We start from the raw sequence: 18,000 nt of genomic DNA, 5'->3' as shown, positions 1-18,000 counted from the left end.
TAAGATTTATTAAAGTACATGGAAATAAAATGTATGACAATAGCACAGAGAATGAGAGGGGAGAAATGAAAATATACTATTGTATCGTTCATACATTTTATGTCAAAGTTATATTTTTTTTGACACAGAGTCTCACTGTGTCACCCAGGCTGGAGTGCAGTGGCACGATCTTAGCTTGCTGCAGCCTCTGCTTCCTGGGTTCAAGCAATTCTCGTGCCTCAGTCTCCCAAGTAGCTGGGGATTACAGGTGTGCGCCACCACACCCAGCCAATACTTTTGTATTTTTAGTACAGACGGGATTTCACCATGTTGCCCAGGTTGCTCTGGAACTCCTGACCTCAAGTGATCTGCCTGCCTCAGCCTCCCAAATTACCAGGATTACAGGCATAAGCCACTGTGCCCGGCTGTTATAATATTTTTTGAAGATGACTGCGATATGTTAAATAGGCATATGGTAAACTCTACAGCAAGTAGTAAAAAGGTAAAATAAGGATGAATAGCTAATAAGCTGACAGAAATAAAATGGACTACTAAAAAAGTACTCAAGGAGGGAGTAGAAAAAAGAAAAAAAAACCCCCTAAACCCTAGGAAGTCAGGAAAAGAAAAACAAAGGAGTGATGAAATAAATAGAAAGCAAACGGTAAAATGGTTTAAATCCAACCATATTCATAATTGCATTAAATTTAAACATTCTAAACATTCCAATTAGAAAGCAGTTATTGTCAGACTCTTAAAAAAGCAAGACCTGGCTGGATGTGGTGGCTCACACCTCCATCTCAAAAAAAAAAGCAAGACCTGTTGGGTTCGGTGGTTCACACATGTAATCTCAGCACTCTGGGAAGATAAGGCAGGAGAATTGCTTGTGGCTAGGTGTTCGAGATCAGACTGGGCAACATAGTGAGACCTTGTCTCTACAAAAAATTAACAACCTTAGCCAGGTGTGCTGGCATGTGCCCATAGTCCCAGCTACTCAGAAGCCTAAGGTGGGAGGATTGCTTGAGCCTGGGAGGTCCAGGCTGCAGTGAGTCGAGACTGCACCACTGTACCCAATGCAGGCAACAGAGCAAGAATCTGTCTCATAAAAAAATAAAAAATAAAATAAAAGACCCCACCTGTGTTGTTGCCTATAAGAATTCACTTTAAGGCTGGGTGCAGTGGCTCATGCCTGTAATCTCAACACTTAGGGTGGCAGAGGTGGGAGGACAGCTTGAGCCCAGGAGTTTGAGATCTGCCTAGGCAACATAGTGAGACCCCGTTACCCACAGAAAGGAAAAGGAAAAAACAAGAATTCACTTTAAATGTAGTCACAGATAGATTAAAAATAAAATGATCTAAAAGATGTAACATGAAAAAAACTAATAAAGGCCTAAAAAATACTATCAGGGATAAAGAGGGATATTTAAAAGTTTCACTCTGTCACCCAGGCTGGAGTCCAGTGGCACAAACATACCTCATTGCAACCTGTACTCCTGAGCTCAAGCGATTCTCCTGCCTCTGCCTCCCAGGTAGCTGGGACTACAGATGCATGCTACCACACCCTGTTTTAAAACGTTTTTTATAGAAACGGAGTCTAGGCCGGGCGCGGTGGCTCATGCCTGTAATCCCAGCACTTTGGGAGGCCGAGGCGGGCGGATCAGGAGGTCAGGAGATCGAGACCATCCTGGCTAACACGGTGAAACCCCATCTCTACTAAAAATACAAAAAATTAGCCGGGCATGGTGGCGGGCGCCTATAGTCCCAGCTACTCGGGAGGCTGAGTCAGGAGAATGGTGTGAACCCGGGAGGCAGAGCTTGTAGTGAGCCGAGATCGCGCCACTGCACTCCAGCCTGGGCGACATAGCGAGACTCCATCTCAAAAGAAAAAAAAAAGAAATGGAGTCTAGCTGTGTTGCAAAGGCTAGTCTCAAACTCCTAGCCTTGTGCACTCCTCCTACCTCAGCCTCCCAAAGTTCTGGGATTATAGGTGTGAACCACCATGCCTGCTTGGGATATTTAATATATTCTCTGGAATATGAAAGACCAAAAGGCAAAAAAATTGCTAAGACACACTCTTAAAGAGAAAGAACAAGACTATTTTGCAGGAAAATATGAAAATAAGCTCAATGGCTGGGCGCAGTGGCTCACGCTTGTAATCCCAGCACTTTGGGAGGCAAAGGCAGATGGATCATCTGAGGTTGGGAGTTCGAGACCAGCCTGACCAACACAGAGAAACCCCATCCCTACTAAAAATACAAAATTAGCTGGGCGTGGTGGCACATGCCTGTAATCCCAGCTACCAGGGAGGCTGAGGCAGGAGAATCGCTTGAACCTGGGAGACAGAGGTTGCAGGGAGGTGGAGGTTGCAGTGAGCCGAGATGGTGCCATTGCACTCCAGCCTGGGTGACAGAGTGAAACTCCGTCTGGAAGAAGAAGAAGAAGAAGAGGAAGAAGAAGAAGAGGAAGAAGTAGAGGAAGAACAAGAAGAGGAAGAAGAGGAGGAAGAAGAGGGGGAAGAAGAGGAAGAGGAAGAAGAGGAAGAGGAAGAAGAAGAGGAGGAGGAGGAAGAAGAAGAAGAAGAAAATAAGTTTAACATTATTAGTAATTACATTGACAAAAATTAAAATTCGGGCAATACCAAGTTAGTGAGGAAGCAAATCAATAGAAATGCATCTAGGCCAATGGGAATGTAAATCAGTGCAACCACTTTGGAAAAAACTTTGCATTATCTAGTGGAGTTGAACATCCGCAAACTCTGTGACTCTGCAGTTCTTTACTTTGTTATGTATCCTAGAGAAACACACATGAGCACTGGGAAATATGTACAAAAATGTTCACAGGGCATTATTTGAATTTGCAACACTCTGAAAACGACACATGAGGTTAATCAACAGTAAAATAAATTATATATTTGTAACATAATACACTATTTACCAATGAAAACAAGGGAACTACAACTGTGTAGTACATATAAATATGGATGAATCTCAAAAACAGCGTGGAGTAAAACAAGCCAATTATAAGAAGAACCATGCAGTATGCTTCTTATTTGAACTTCAAGAATAGACAAAGCTAAATATGTTTAAGGATGTATATGCAGTTGGTAAAACCACAAAGAGAAGCAAGGGAATAATTAACCCAAAATTGAGCATCATGTTTACCTCTGGATTGGAGGGACAAGGATATAATCAGAATTAGGGGGTGGTTGGCATCCAGAGTTGTTTTTTGTTTTCTTTTCTTTTTTTTTTTGAGACGGAGTCTTGCTCTGTCGCCTAGAGTACAATGGCGCCATCTCGGCTCACTGCAACTTCTGCCTCCCAGGTTCAAGCCATTCTCCTGCCTCAGCCTCCCTAATAGCTGGGACTAAAGGCACGTGCCACCACGCCCAGTTAATTTTTTCTATTTTTTAATAGAGATGGGGTTTCACCATGTTGCCCAGGCTGGTCTCGAACTGTTGAGCTCAGACAATCTGCCCACATCAGCCTCCCAAAGTGCTGAGATTACAGGCGTGAGCCACTGCACCCGGCCATGGGAGTCTTTTAAGGCATGGATAATGTCCAATTTCTTGACTTTAGTAGTAGGTTCATGGGTTGCTTTTTATCCATTCTTTAAAGCATACATAAAAATTTTAGGCACTCATTTGGAGACATACTGGTTTGCAGTTTTTTTAAAAGAGGCAAAGAAAGAGTAAAAATCCAAAAAGGAGTTGGCTGGGAGCTGTGGCTCATGCCTGTAATCCAAGTACTTTGGAAGGCTGAAGCAGAAGGATCATTTGTAGCCAGGAGTTTGAGACCAGCCTGGGAAACAAAGCAAGACTCTATCTCTACAAAAAAATAATTTAAAAAAATTAGCCAGGCATGGTGACACATGTTTGTAGTCCTAGCCACTGGGGAGGCTGAGGATCGCTTGAGCCCAGGAATTTGAGGCTACAGTGAGCTAGGATTGTACCCCTGCACTTGCTCCAGCCTGGGTGACAGAGCCAAGACCCAGTCTCTTTAAAAAACAACAACAACAACAACACTAAAGGCCAGGTGTGGCGGCTCATACCTGTAATCCCAGCACTTTGGGAGGCTGAGGCAGGAGGATCACTTGAGGTCAGGAGTTCAAGACCAGCCTGACCAACATGGTGAAACCCTGTCTCTACTAAAAGTACAAAAAAGTAGCCAGGCATGGTGGGAGGCACCTGTAATCTCAGCTACTTGGGAGGCTGAGGCAGGAGAATCGCTTGAACCTGGGAGGCGGAGGTTGCAGTGAGCCAAGATCACACCACTGCACTCCAGCCTGGGTGACAGAGCCATCTCAAAAACAACAACAACAAAACACTAAAACTAATGACAATAATAATAGTATAAAAGGGAGTTGATAGATTCCAGAGTAAGTTCTAAATAAAACTAGACTGCATCCTAGCTTCTCATTCCAAGAATTAAGTAGAATGTCCCCATTGTTCACAATAATTTATTACATACTAAGCCCAAATAAGAAAGAAAAATGAGGTTAACTGCTGCTGTCAAAACACCTTCAAGGTAATAAAATTAGATGGAAGTATTAATTTTATTTTATTTTTGTTTTTACCACTATACAAATCAGCAGGAAGCATTCATTTTAAAATCTGTATGTGTTCATATTCATTTCTAAAAAAAAAAAAACTCTTACTAATTACATAGTGAAAACACAAATTTCTTCTTGCAATTAAACGTTTCTAAAGAGTTTGATGGGTAAAAAAATTAAGTTTAAAGATTCACAGAAAAGAAATATTTTTTCATAAAATTGTAGAATAGATATTTTCTAAAACTTCCAGAGCAGGAAAAAAAAAAAGTTGTTTGCAATCAAAGGATTGAGAATCAGAAAGGCATGGAACTTCTCAACAGCACATTAGGAGCTAGTGGAAATGTAGCAATGCCTCTACAATTTAGAATTAAAATGATTTCCAACCTATAATTCTACACCTAGCTAAACTATCAAGTAAGTGTGAGAATACAGGAAAAACATATATAGATAGATCTATATGTCTATATATGCATTATGTGCAACTAAAAATGTGTATGTCTTACGCAGTCTTTTACAGTGAACTCTGATGAAGTGTTGCACCAAAATGAGCCAGTGAACCAAGAAGAGGATGACATTAGATCCGGGAGATACAACAGAGGAGATAATCTCCAGGATGCCTGTGAAGAAAGATCCCTGGATCCCAGGATGATTATAGGACAAGTTGTTCATAATCCAGCAGGCCAGAAGACTTTCAGGGAAACTCATTCAAGAAAGTGAAAATTATGGATGACTACTTCAAGATGAAAATGGGCTGGGCACGGCGGTTCACGCCTGTAATTCCAGCACTTTGGGAGGTTGAGGCAGGTGGATCACCTGAGGTCAGGAGTTCCAGACTAGCCTGGCCAACATGGCAAAACCCCATCTCTATTAAAAATACAAAAATTAGACAGGCATAGTGGTGCATGCCTGTAGTCCCAGCTACTTGGGATGCTGAGGCAGGGAGAATTGCCTGAACCTGGGAGGCAGAGGTTGCAGTGAGCCGAGATCATGCCACTGTACTCCAGCCTGGGTGACAGAACAAGAATCCATCTCAAAGAAATTAAAAAAAAGACAAATATGATGATGACTCTTTCAGGAAATGAAAATGATGAGATACCTGGTAGGTCTGGATGACTTAAGAGGAGATTTAAACATTTGGGATAATTTGAAGATGAGCTAGTATTCGTCTTTATTTACTTAAATAAATAAGTAAAATGATTAATATGTGAATTTTCTCTCAAGAAACAAAATAAGCAATGTACATAAAATTAAGCAGATGGCTATAATTTTTTTAAAAACAGAAAAAGTTGATGAGAAATTGGAACCCTCATACATTGTTGGTGGGAATTTAAAATGGTGCAAGCACTGTGGAAAACAGTTTAGCGGTTCCTCAAAAAGTTAAAACAGGCCAGGTACGGTAACTCACGCTTGTAATTCCAGCACTTTGAGAGGCCAAGGCGGGTGGATCACTTGAGGTCTGGAGTTTGAGACCAGCCTGGCCAACATGGTGAAACCCCATCTCTAATAAAAATACAAAAAATTAGCTGGGCATGGTGGCAGGCACCTGTAATCCCAGCTACTCAGAAGGATGAGGCAGGAAAATCGCTTGAACCCGGGAGTCGGAGGTTGCAGTGAGCTGAGATGGCAGCACTGCACTCCAGCCTGGGTGACAGAGTGAGACTCTGTCTGAAAAAAAAAAAAAAAAAAGTTAAAACATAGAATTACTATATAGCTAGCAATTTCATTATTAGGTATATGCCCCAAAGAATTGAATATAGTTACATGCTCCAACAGATACCTGTACCCAAATGTTCCTATCGGTATTACTCATGGTAGCCAAAAGGTAGAAACAACCCAAATATCTGCAAATAGATGAATGGATAAATAAAATGTAGTGTATCCATATGGAATATTACTTGGTCACAAAAGGAAGGAAGTACTGGCCGGGCGCGGTGGCTCAAGCCTGTAATCCCAGCACTTTGGGAGGCCGAGACGGGCGGATCACGAGGTCAGGAGATCGAGACCATCCTGGCTAACACGGTGAAACCCCGTCTCCACTAAAAAATACCAAAAAAAAGTAACTGGGCAAGGTGGCGGGCGCCTGTAGTCCCATACACGGGAGGCTGAGGCAGGAGAATGGTGTAAACCCGGGAGGCGGAGCTTGCAGTGAGCCGAGATCCGGCAACTGCACTCCAGCCTGGGCGACAGAGCGAGACTCCGTCTCAAAAAAAAAAAGGAAGGAAGTATTTATGCAAGCTACAACATGGATAAACCTCAAAACAATATGCCAAGTGAAAGATCCAAATGCAAAAGGTCAAACCGTATGTTTCCATTTAGAGGAAATAGTCAGAACAAATAAATCAATAGACACCAATTAAGTTGGTGTATCCCAGGGGCTGGGCATGGAGTTGGGTGGAGAGATACGGAGGGCTTGCTTAATGGATACAGAGTTTTCTCTGGGGGCGATGAAAGCTTTTTGGAACCAGATGGAAGGGGTGGTTGCACAACATTGTGAAGTACTATAATAAATGCCACAGAATTGTACACTCTAAAATAGTTTAATTGTGGTGCATGGTGGCTCGCGCCTATAATCCCAGCACCTTAGGAAGCCAGGATGGGAGGATTGCTTGAACCCAGAAGTTTGAGACCAACCTGGGCAACATAGGGAGACCCTGTCTCTTAAAAAAAAAAAAAAAAAAATTAGCTGGGTGTGGAGACACGTGCCTATATTCCCAGCTACTTGGGAGGCTGAGGGAGGAAGACTGCTTGAGCCAGAGAGGTCAAGGCTGCAGTGAGCCATGACCGCACCACTGCACTCCAACCTGGGCAAGAGAGAGACCCTGTCACGAAAAATAATAAATAAATAAATAAATAAAATGGTTACTATGTGAATTTTACCTCAGGGAAAAAAAAAATAAGCAAACATACTAATAGGACAGTTACTACTTCCTAAAGAAAATAAAGGAAGGGGAAAAAAATAAAAATTTACCACAAGCTTCAGCTCTGCATAGCATTTATATAGTCATGATAATGTAAACATGTAATGTGAAAATATGAATCTAACCTAAACTATGCCATAACTATAAAGAGGCGAAGGCTAGTACAGGAAGGGGGTCATGGAGCAAAGGGATGAAAGACATGAAGACTCATCCTTCATAGCCTGAATCAGAGGAGTGGATAAAGACTCGATCTAAAGATAAAATAAGGCAGGAAATGAGGGGGGAAAAAAAAAAAAAACTGTTGATGTACATCCAAAGTCGCAGATGGTTAACATTCATTCTACTCACTTGGGAAAACATCTGGTGTGATCCTCTAATGGGTCATCACCTTCCTGCCACTTCTCTAAACACCTGCCACAGGAAAAGCACTGGACAATGTCCTTTATACCTAAAAGTAAGGAAACTTGATCAGTGCCACTGGCGTGGGCATCTGTCCATTAACATGCCCACATGTTAATGTCCAATAACCACCAGACCTGTAATAGTGAAAGCCTAGTCAGTCTCCAGTTGGGTTTTGTGACAGTCAGAAGCTGGTTACCAGTGAGGCAATTTTCTATGTAAGACTCTGTCCACCAATGGGGTAACCAGCAAGTAGTCATTGAATACTCCTACGCACCATGCACTTTGATGTGCACCATCCCTCTGCTCCATTCTCCTTTGATCAACAGACTGGCAACCAGAATCTGGCATTGAAGCTCCATGAGGGGACTGGACGCAGTGGCTCATGCCCGTAATCCCAGCACTTTGGGAGGCCAAGGCCAGCGGATCACCTGAGGTCAGGAGTCTGAGACCAGTCTGGCCAACATGGTGAAACCCTGTCTCTACTAAAAATACAAAAATTAGCTGGGCGTGGTGGCACATGCCTGTAATCCCAGCTACTCGGGAGGCTGAGGCAGGAGAATCGCTTGAATCCAGGAGACAGAGGTTGCAGTGAACTAAGATAGCACCATTGCACTCCAGCCTGGGTGACAAGAGTGAAACTCCGTCTCAAAAAATAAAAATAAAAATAAGCTCCATGAGGGTAGAGGTTTTTGCTCACTAATGAATGACATGAACCTAGAAGAGTGCTTGGCACTCATGTGGCACTCAATTAGTATTCGTTTAATGAATGAATCAGAAAGAATATATTTAGAGCTCAAGAAAAAAAAAAATCAGCAAATCTAGCAGCCCTTATGTAAGTGAATGCATGAAGAATTAATTGCATCTTACCACATTACTGCCAGGTTTATTACACCAGAAATAGGATTAAGTCTCTTTGTGAGATTATATGTCTTTGGAAAGAAACTGATATTTAGCTCTGCAAAAGGATCAGACTAGAAACAGAGCATTTCTCATCTTCCTTCCACTCTGGGAAAGCTGGAGCAGAGGAAAGCCTCCCAGAAATATGAGATCCTAAAGCTTGCAAGATCTGAAAAGGGTGAGAGATGATTAGGATTTGTGTGGAGAGGTGGAGGACTGGAAAGGAAGAGGGTGAGGACACTGGTCAGAGGGGTCTTGCGGAAGGCTGACAAGAGGAAGACACAGTAGAGTAGGGAGAAATGGCAAACACTCTTTCCAAAGGCTTAAGATGGTGAGGCAGTCAGATTTTATTTTTCCCAATGGAATATGTCTGTTAGGTAGAGTGACAACTACATTCTCTTTCTCTGTATTGCTCTGTGATATTTGTGACAGCTACTTGATCTCTCAGTTAAAGATCTGCGTTAACCTCCACTGTAACTTATGCATGTGTTTGGTCTGAGCAAGACCAGCAAGGTACCTAGGAACCTTTCCCTGATCATCATGTATCTTAGGTAAAGATTTAGCTGAGAGGAACCAGCCCATCATTTGTGGATTGCAGAGGTGCTTCCTAATGACCAGCAGCTAAAGAGAAAAATGTCACAATCTGGTGGAAGATGCTGCATGTTTAGGAATCATGAAAATGAATTTCCTGATTTTCTCCTGCAGGCAGAATGTGGCAGAGATTGCTATCCATGTTCTTACTATCTCAAATCCTTCCATACTAATAGAAATCCCAATTTTCAGCTGGGCACATTGTCACACAGGAAAAAGATTAGGTTTCCCAGCTTCTCTTATAGCTAGGTATGGTCATCTCCATCTGACTAAATTCCTTTTTTTTTTTTTTTCTTTTTGAGACGGAGTTTCACTCTTGTTGCCCAGGCTGGAGTGCAATGGCATGATCTCAACTCACTGCAACCTCCATTTCCCAGGTTCAAGCAATTCTCCTGCTTCAGCCTCCCAAGTAGCTGGGATTACAGGCACCCACCACCATGTCTGGCTAATTCTTTGTATTTTTAGTAGAGACGAAGTTTCACCATATTGGCCAGGCTGGTCTCCAACTCCTGACCTCAGGTGATCCACCCACCTCGGCCTCCCAAAGTGCTGGGATTACAGGTGTGAGCCACCATACCTGGCCCATACAATTAAGTTCTGATGAAAGAAATATAAGCAGAAGTGTCCTGTGACAGTTTCTAGGAGCACCTTGTCGGGGGACAAGAGGTGAGGAGAGTGATGTGTAGAAAGAAAAGACACGATGATGATCACAAATAGAATACTTGTATTCATTGTTAGTCCAGACCTTCAGGTTTCAAATGTGAAGGTTTACCACCTAAGGGAGGAATAGAAAACTGGGAGAGGATTTATGATGCAGGAAAGAAAAGGGATCTGTGTCAGGTGCAGTGGCTCACACCTGTAATCCCAGCATTTTGGGAAGCCAAGGCAGGAGGATTGCTTGAGCCCAGGAGGTCGAGGCTGCAGTGAGCCATGATCTCACCACTGCCCTCCAGCCTGGGTGACCCTGTTTCTAAAAATAGAAAGAAAAGAAAAAGAATCTATAAGAAATGCTGAAGCGAGGCCTGGTACGGTGGCTCACGCCCGTAATCCCAGCATTGGGAGGCCAAGGTGGGCGGATCACGAGATCAGGAGATTGAGACCATTCTGACTAGTACAGCGAAACCCCGTCTCTACTAAAAATACAAAAAAGTAGCTGGGTGTGGTGGCACACGCCTGTGGTTCCAGCTACTCCAGAGGCTGAGGCAGGAGAATCACTTGAACCTGGGAGGCGGAGGTTGCAGTGAGCCGAGATTGTGCCACTGCATTCCAGCAACAGAGCGAGACTCTGTCTCCAAGGAAAAAAGAAAAGAAAAGAAAAAGAAATGCTGAAGCTAGTGGAGATTGCTGAGTGTAGCTAAACGCAAGCCCAGGAGCATCAAGTCTATGTGGGAATTAAAGGTCAAGCAAGCAAGTGGTCACAACCTACTGACTCACCTGTGTAGAAAAGACCTGCTTTGGCCAGTGCTGCAGCTCCCACCTCTGACTCCCAGGGCCAGTCCTTAAAAGAGTCCAGCCGTAGTTCTTCGTAAGCAAAGATGCTGTCATTGCAATAAGCTTGAATAAAAAGCACAGGGTGAGACCAGCAGGCTTTAGTCTTTTTTTTTTTCTATATCTTTATTGCTGCTGCACAAATTAAAGAGACCAGTAGGCTTTGATATTGCAAGTATCAGTGTTCAAGTTGCCCCTTCACAGTTACAGATGGAATGATATCTAGAGTGTGCTTCAAAACAAATGGGGGAAGAAAAGACAAACAGAGATAGGGACAAAAAAATCAGAAGAAGAAATAAACAAGCAAAGCCTCTGGAAAACGTTTGAGTTTTTACCTGATGCCATAGGTAATTCTCTCTGGACCCAGGAATTCACAAAATGTTCTCCCTGAGAGAAATTAAAATTCAAGTCGTTGATTGTCTTTTTTTTTTTGAGGCAGAGTCTCACTCACTTCCACTTTGAGAAGTGCAGTGGCACATTCTCGTCTCACTGCAACCTCCGCCTCCTGGGTTCAGGTGATTCCCCTGCCTCAACCTCCCAAGTAGTACAGGCATGTGCCACCACACCCAGCTAATTTTTTTTTTTTTTGTAATTTTAGTAGAGACAGACACCATGTTGAAGTTTTTTTTTTTTTTTTTTTGAGACAGAGTCTTGCTCTGTCGCCCAGGCTGGACTGCAGTGGCGTGACCTTGGCTTACTGCAAGCTCCGCCTCCCGGATTCACACCATTCCCCTGCCTCAGCCTCCTGAGTGGCTGGGACTACAGGCGCCCACCACCACGCCTGGCTAATTTTTTGTATTTTTAGTAGAGATGGGGTTTCACCGTGTTAGCCAGAATGGTCTTGATCTCCTGACCTCGTGATCTGTCCATCTTGTCTCCCAAAGTGCTGGGATTACAGGCGTGAGCCACCGCGCCTGGCCCATGTGGGAAGTCTTGAGGTTGGTCTCGAACACCTGATCTCAAGAGATCCGCCCAACTCGGCCTCCCAAAGTGCTGGGATTACAGGCATGAGCTACTGCGCCTGGCCTGATAGTTTGACTTATGAAGTATATACATATCTGTGAACAAGAACTGAAGGAACCTTTCCCCAGAATGAAGAGTTTCATTGGATGGAACGGCAGGGTCGTAGGAGAATCATTTCTTTAATTTTGATTTCTGCTGATGTTGCAATTGTTTTTATGCAGTGCAAGCAAGCAAATACACACACACACACACACACACACACACACACACGCATGCAGGCTGTGAATGTTTATGCATACTCAGCAGGAAGCCTTCTCAGGGTCACTGTTTCCGGAAACTGACCTTGAAAACAGACTTGCATTTAGATATCACAGATGTACTTTGACGAATGAGGAAGTAAGAGACATAGAATGGTATCTAAATTCATCAGGGTATTATATATTGAGCAACTGATTCTTCTGGGAAAGCTGCACCCAATTTCTTTTGGGGAAACACCTCTCTTCCCCACTGTCAGGCCATGTTCTCTATAGAGCTCTGGTCTTCTGAGTCATGTTAATCAATACATTCTCATTTTTGTTTAAGCCAGTTTGGATTCAATTTCCCATCACTCTCCACTAGGAAATTTGTACTGATACAGGATAGTTAGCCAGCTGGGAAGAGCCAGCTCTGCGGCCCACTGTGGGTGACAGCGCATAGGTCAGGAGATCATAGCAAGCGTGCAGATGGGGCAGCAGGGAGAAGCTGGGCCAAGTGGCTTCATTCATAAAGGGGAAGACTATCAGGAAGGCAAGCAGAGCCCATCAGAAGCCAGCTCTGGAAAAAGAGAAAGGCTCTAGGTCAGCAAGTGAATGTGATATTTTTTCACTTTGAAGATGGGAGCCAGGGGAATGAAAGGAAAAAGGAAGAAAGAAATCAAACCCGTGACATAAAAAGAATGCCTACGCCCTTCTGAGTCAGACATTTGTAGGTAATCCAAAGACTTGAGAAAAAAATTGCTGTTCTACATTACCGTTATGTCAACAAATCCCTTGTAGCTTTGAATATACTGGGCAATTTCCTCTGAGGATTTCTTACTTTGAAGAAATTCACATCTGTAATTAATGAATATATTTAAAATTTACCCCGATACTGTGATAGAGCTGTCCTATATCACAATGAACATTTATAAAAACGTAATGAATTGTTGAATTGTATTATACTTCAATAAAATTGCCCAAAAATTTACCACAAAACTTACTTAGGAGAATTACCATTATTCTCATATAATTATTTTTTATTTCTATTAGTGACAACATGTGTAGTTATTTAAAATTAAATCTTCAGATTAACTTTTTTCTTGAAATAAAATATACAACACAATCAACGAGACTGATTTACAGTAAATATAGGATGGAGCTTTTGTTTTTTGGAATTAAGCAGTGGTGACTAAATCTAGTACCTGGGGTTATATGAAAGCTACTGGCAGTAAAGAGAACTACATTTAAAATAATAGGCCAGATGCAGTGGCTCACATCCAGGAGTTCAAGACTAGCCTGGGCAACATGGCGAAACCCCATCTCTACAAAAAATACAAAAATTAGCCAGGCATGGTGCCACACCTCTGTTGTACCAGCTACTCGGGAGGCTGAGCGGGAAGGATCACCTGAGCCTGGGGAGGTAGAGGCTGCACTGAGCCACGATCAGGCTGCTGCACTCCAGCCTGGGCAACAGACTGAGACCCAGTCTCAAAATAAATACAAAAAATCTTTTTAAAATAACAATAATATATTTATCTACCGAACAAAAAATTACCATGCATTAAAAAGTAATGTATATTAGGCACCAGGCATGATGGCTCACACCTGGAATCCCAGCACTTCGGGAGGCCGAGGCAGGTGGATCACGAGATCAGGAGTTCGAGACCAGCCTGGCCAAGATGGTGAAACCCTGTCTCTACTAAAAGTACAAAAATTAGCTGGGTGTGGTGGCAGGTGCCTATAATCCCAGCTACTCAGGAGCTGAGGCAGGAGAATTGCTTGACCCTGGGAGGTGGAGGTTGCAGTGAGCTGAAATCATGCCACTGCATGCTAGCCTGGGCAACAGAGCAAGACTCTGTCTCAAAAAAAAAAAGTAATGGATGTTAATTTATAATTTTTTATTTTTTTTAAAAGAGCATATTGAATACCATTTTAAAACACATTCATTTCCCATAAAAGAGAAGCAGTTTTAAAATTAACTTTTAAAAATTCCTCCAATTTAGGTGGGCATGGGGGATCATGCCTGTAATCCCAGCACTTTTGGAGGCTGAGGCAGGTGGATTGCTTGAGGCCAGGAGTTCGAGACCAGCCTGGTCAACATGGTGAAAGCCCATCTCTACTAAAACTACAAAAATTAGCCAGGCATGGTGGCAGGCACCTGTAATCCCAGCTACTTGAGAGGCTGAGGCAGGAGGATCACTTAAACCTGGTAAGCAGAGTTTGCAGTGAGTCATGATTGTACCACTACACTCCAGCCTGGGCGACAGAGTGAGACTCTGTCTCAAAAAAAAAAAAAATTCCTCCAATTCAAATTTAAGTTTTCTTTCTATGGTGCTGTAGCAAAGAATGGGTTGCAAACCCAAAGGCTGGAGCATTAGTCCCTGCTCTTCCACTAGTGGGGAGGTGACCAACCTTGCCATCATTCTCTTAAATAAATCACAGGAGAACATGGATGCCATCAGATGATCTGTATATTTCCCCAGGGTCACGATTCTATGTGATAGGCAGCCAGGGTCCCCAGTTTTCAGGTGTATAAATCTTTCCAAAGATTGCCCTAAGTCTGCACATAATCCATACGGCACACAATGCACAGCGTGGTTCCCTGTCCTCAGGATTTATGTGGATTGAGGAGGAACTCAGTACCTTAAAAAATTACCATAAAATCAGCTTACATTTATGGAGTGCCACATTTTAAAAGTGTTAGGGTATACTCATTTTGTTGAGAGTTTATAAAAGAAGCAACAAATTAAAGCCCCAAAACTAAAAACAGAGTAACCAGCAAGAAACTTGGGGATTCTTGCTCTAATTCCAGCTCTTAAATTTTATTGACTGACCAAATGCTTATGATGACAAACAAATGAAAGGCAAAACAGTTGGTCGTCAGTCATCCTCACATTATACATCGTAATTTTTACAAAGCATTTGATCCATATACTTTTTTTCTCATCCTTACAGCCACCAGACAAGCTGTATATTATTATCTGCTGTGGAAGTTGCAGATACCAAGATGAAATCACTTTTGTCAGACCCACACAAAATAGGGCTGGGAAGGCACAAAGGAGTGGGGTTCAGGTTTACATGTCCAAGATAGGAACGGTTCCAAAGACTTTCTAAGAATCCCATAAAAATCCCTTCATGCGTGTCACACATCTCCTGCTTTGCATTGCTTGCATGTATGCACATATTTCTATGACAAGGTTTATCACTGCACATTCTTTAGGACTGCAGCAATTCAGATAAGATAAGATGAGATGAGATGCTCTCAAAAGAACACCTGCCCAGGAATGGCATCTCCACCAATGAACACACAACAACTCTGGCTTTGAGCCTTCAGAACCAAGGAATTCTCTTCGCCCCTCTCGCCTCTCCCCTCTCCCCTCTCTTCTCTCTCTCTCTCTCTCAAGAAACTGGAGCCCTGTCATATTGCCCAGGCTGATCTCCAACTCCTGGCCTCCAACGACCCTCCCGCCTCAGCCTCCCACATAGCTGTGATTACACATATGAGCTACCATGCCCTGCTATGAACTCTGTTTCTAAGCAGCTTATGTGAACTTCTCCCTTTTGCCAAGAAAACTTCCCTTTGCCCTCATTGCACATGCCTGTGGTTTACCATAGTGCATTCCAAATCATAACCCTCTTTTCTTATTCCTGAATAAATTTGACATATTTGGGGATATATTTCTCTAAATTTTTTTTTTAGGTTGACACTGCATTTTACATATGAGATTCAGATAAAGTCAGTCCCTTGTCTAGGGTCTGGTAGTCAGGTAGCAGCAGATTCAAGCCTGGCTCTATCTCCTAAGCCTCTGCACTACCCCCTGCCCTTGTCTGATGGCCTGAGCTCCTTCCTGCTCTAGGAGGGGTTGCTGGACTGCTGTCTCCCCTCCCTGTGCTTATTACCTTACCCTCCGTCCTATGTTAGAGAAGGCACATGAAGGCCCCTCCAGACAGGATGTGCGGCTCTAGTAGGTGCTAGTCATGTGATAATGTGATAATGTGTGAATGGTGCCACTGGCACTTGTCCAGTGTATAACCCAGCGACACTAAACACAGTGACCCTGAGGCTAAGTGAAGCCTGAGCTGAGGCCCGAGCTGAGACAGGTGCCCACGAGCAGTGGCTTGTGCTCCAGCCAGGGCTGCTGTTCACTGTTACATAAGCATAAATGGCGCACTTCAGCTCGGACAAGGACTGCCTGGGGGGCTGTTTTGATTCGTCAAGGAGCCAGAGTGACCATCAAATGATTTCACAATTCTAGCTTCATTCGTCCCTATAATCTGCTTGTCTAACTTTCTCCTCTTCCTGCCTCTCTTTCTCCTCTCCTCCCTTATTTACTTCCTCCCTCCTAATCTCCTCACTTTCTTTTCAACTGCAAAAGTAATATATACTTGTTTCCAAAAATTTAAACAAGACAGCAATGAACAAAATAAATGTGAAAATCTGTCACTACTTCACCCCCTGACAAATCCAGATCCAGAAGTATCTACAGTTTGGTTTATATATTTTCATAAGTTTTTCTATGTATTTTCAAACAACTCCATGTACAGTTTAGTGGTTTTAAACGTTTTCAAAGTCTCACACTGCACTTATTGTACATATTGCTTTCCCACATAACATATCAAAACATATCAAAGATATCCATTCCCTTTTTTTTTCTTTTGAGATAGAGTCTCACTCTGTTGCCCAGGCTGCAGCGCAGTGTGTGATCTCAGCTCACTGCAACCTCTGCCTCCCGGGTTCAAGCAATTTCCTGCCTCAGCCTCCCAAGTAGCTAGGACTACAGGCATGCACCACCACGCTTGGCTAATTTTTGTATTTTTAGTAGAGACGGGGTTTCACCATGTTGGCCAGGGGAGAGGGGAGATGGGAGAGGAGAGAGGGGAGAGGGGAGAGGAGAGTTCATCACTTGAACTTCTAGCCTCAAGTGATTTGCCCGCCTTGGCCTCCCAAAGTGCTGGGATCACAGGCATGAGCCACTGTGCCCAACCTTTTTTTTTTTTGAGATGGAGTCTTGCTCTGTTGACCAGGCTAGAGTGCAGTGGTGCGATCTCAGCTCACTGCAACCTCTGCCTCCCGGGCTCAAGCAGTTCTCCTGCCTCAGCCTCCCAAGTAGGTAGGATTACAGATGCCTGCCACCACGCCTGGCCAATTTTTGTATTTTTAATAGAGACAGGGTTTTACCATGTTGGCCAAGCTGGTCTTGAACTACTGACCTCAAATGATCCACATGCCTTGGCCTCCCAAAGTGCTGGGATTATAGGCGTGAGCCACCGTGCTGGGCCTCCATTCAGTTTTGTGGGCATGGCTGTCCATGTGCAAGATAACTTATAAATGTAAATAACTGTGCCCAGGTTTGTGGTTAATTTAGCATCCAACCAACAACTTTGCATGTAGTAGGTGTGTGACAAATATTTGTTAAAGAAAATAGAATCTGAGGCTGGGCGCAGTGGCTCATGCCTATAATCCCAGCACTTTGGGAGGCCAAGGCAGGTGGACTGCCTGAGGTCAGGAGTTCGAGACCAGCCTCGCCAATATGGAGAGACCCCATCTCTACTAAAAATACAAAAATTAGCCAGGTGTGGTGGCGTGCACCTGTAATCCCAGACCTGGGTGGGTGAGGAAGGAGAATCACTTGAACCCAGGAGGTAGAGGTTGCAGTGAGCCACGATGGTACTGCTGCACTCAAGCCTGGGCAAGAGAGTGAGACTGTCGAAAGAAAGAAAGAGAGAGAGAGAGAGAGAGAGAGAAATAGAGAAAGAGATAAAGAGAGAGAGAGAGAGAGGGAGGGAGGAAGGAAGGAAGGAAGAAAGAGAAGGAAGGAGGGAAGGAAGGAGGGAGGGAAGGAGAGAGGGAAGGAAGGAAGACAGAAAGAAAAGAAAGAGAGAGAGGGAGGGAGGAAGAAAGAGAAGGAAGGAAGGAGGGAAGGAAGGAGGGAAGGAAGGAGGGAGGGAAGGAAGGAGGGAAGGAAGGAGGGAAGGAGGGA

At 43.5% G+C, this 18,000-nt stretch overlaps 1 protein-coding gene across 1 annotated transcript in view; it reads right to left on the bottom strand.

The window, feature by feature from the left end:
- NAIP (NLR family apoptosis inhibitory protein) overlaps nucleotides 1–18,000 on the bottom strand; it is a 49,831-nt gene that overhangs the window by 19,674 nt on the left and 12,157 nt on the right. Inside the window, 4 exon segments of the mRNA XM_017890588.1 lie at nucleotides 7,791–7,890; nucleotides 10,767–10,886; nucleotides 11,156–11,207; nucleotides 12,793–12,874. Of these exon segments, the coding sequence (XP_017746077.1) occupies nucleotides 7,791–7,890; nucleotides 10,767–10,886; nucleotides 11,156–11,207; nucleotides 12,793–12,874 (354 nt within the window).

Source organism: Rhinopithecus bieti, unplaced genomic scaffold (genome assembly GCF_001698545.2).
Source record: "Rhinopithecus bieti isolate Rb0 unplaced genomic scaffold, ASM169854v2 scaffold_18354, whole genome shotgun sequence".
Classification (NCBI taxonomy): domain Eukaryota; kingdom Metazoa; phylum Chordata; class Mammalia; order Primates; family Cercopithecidae; genus Rhinopithecus; species Rhinopithecus bieti.
This window is presented reverse-complemented; position numbering and strand designations above follow the sequence as displayed.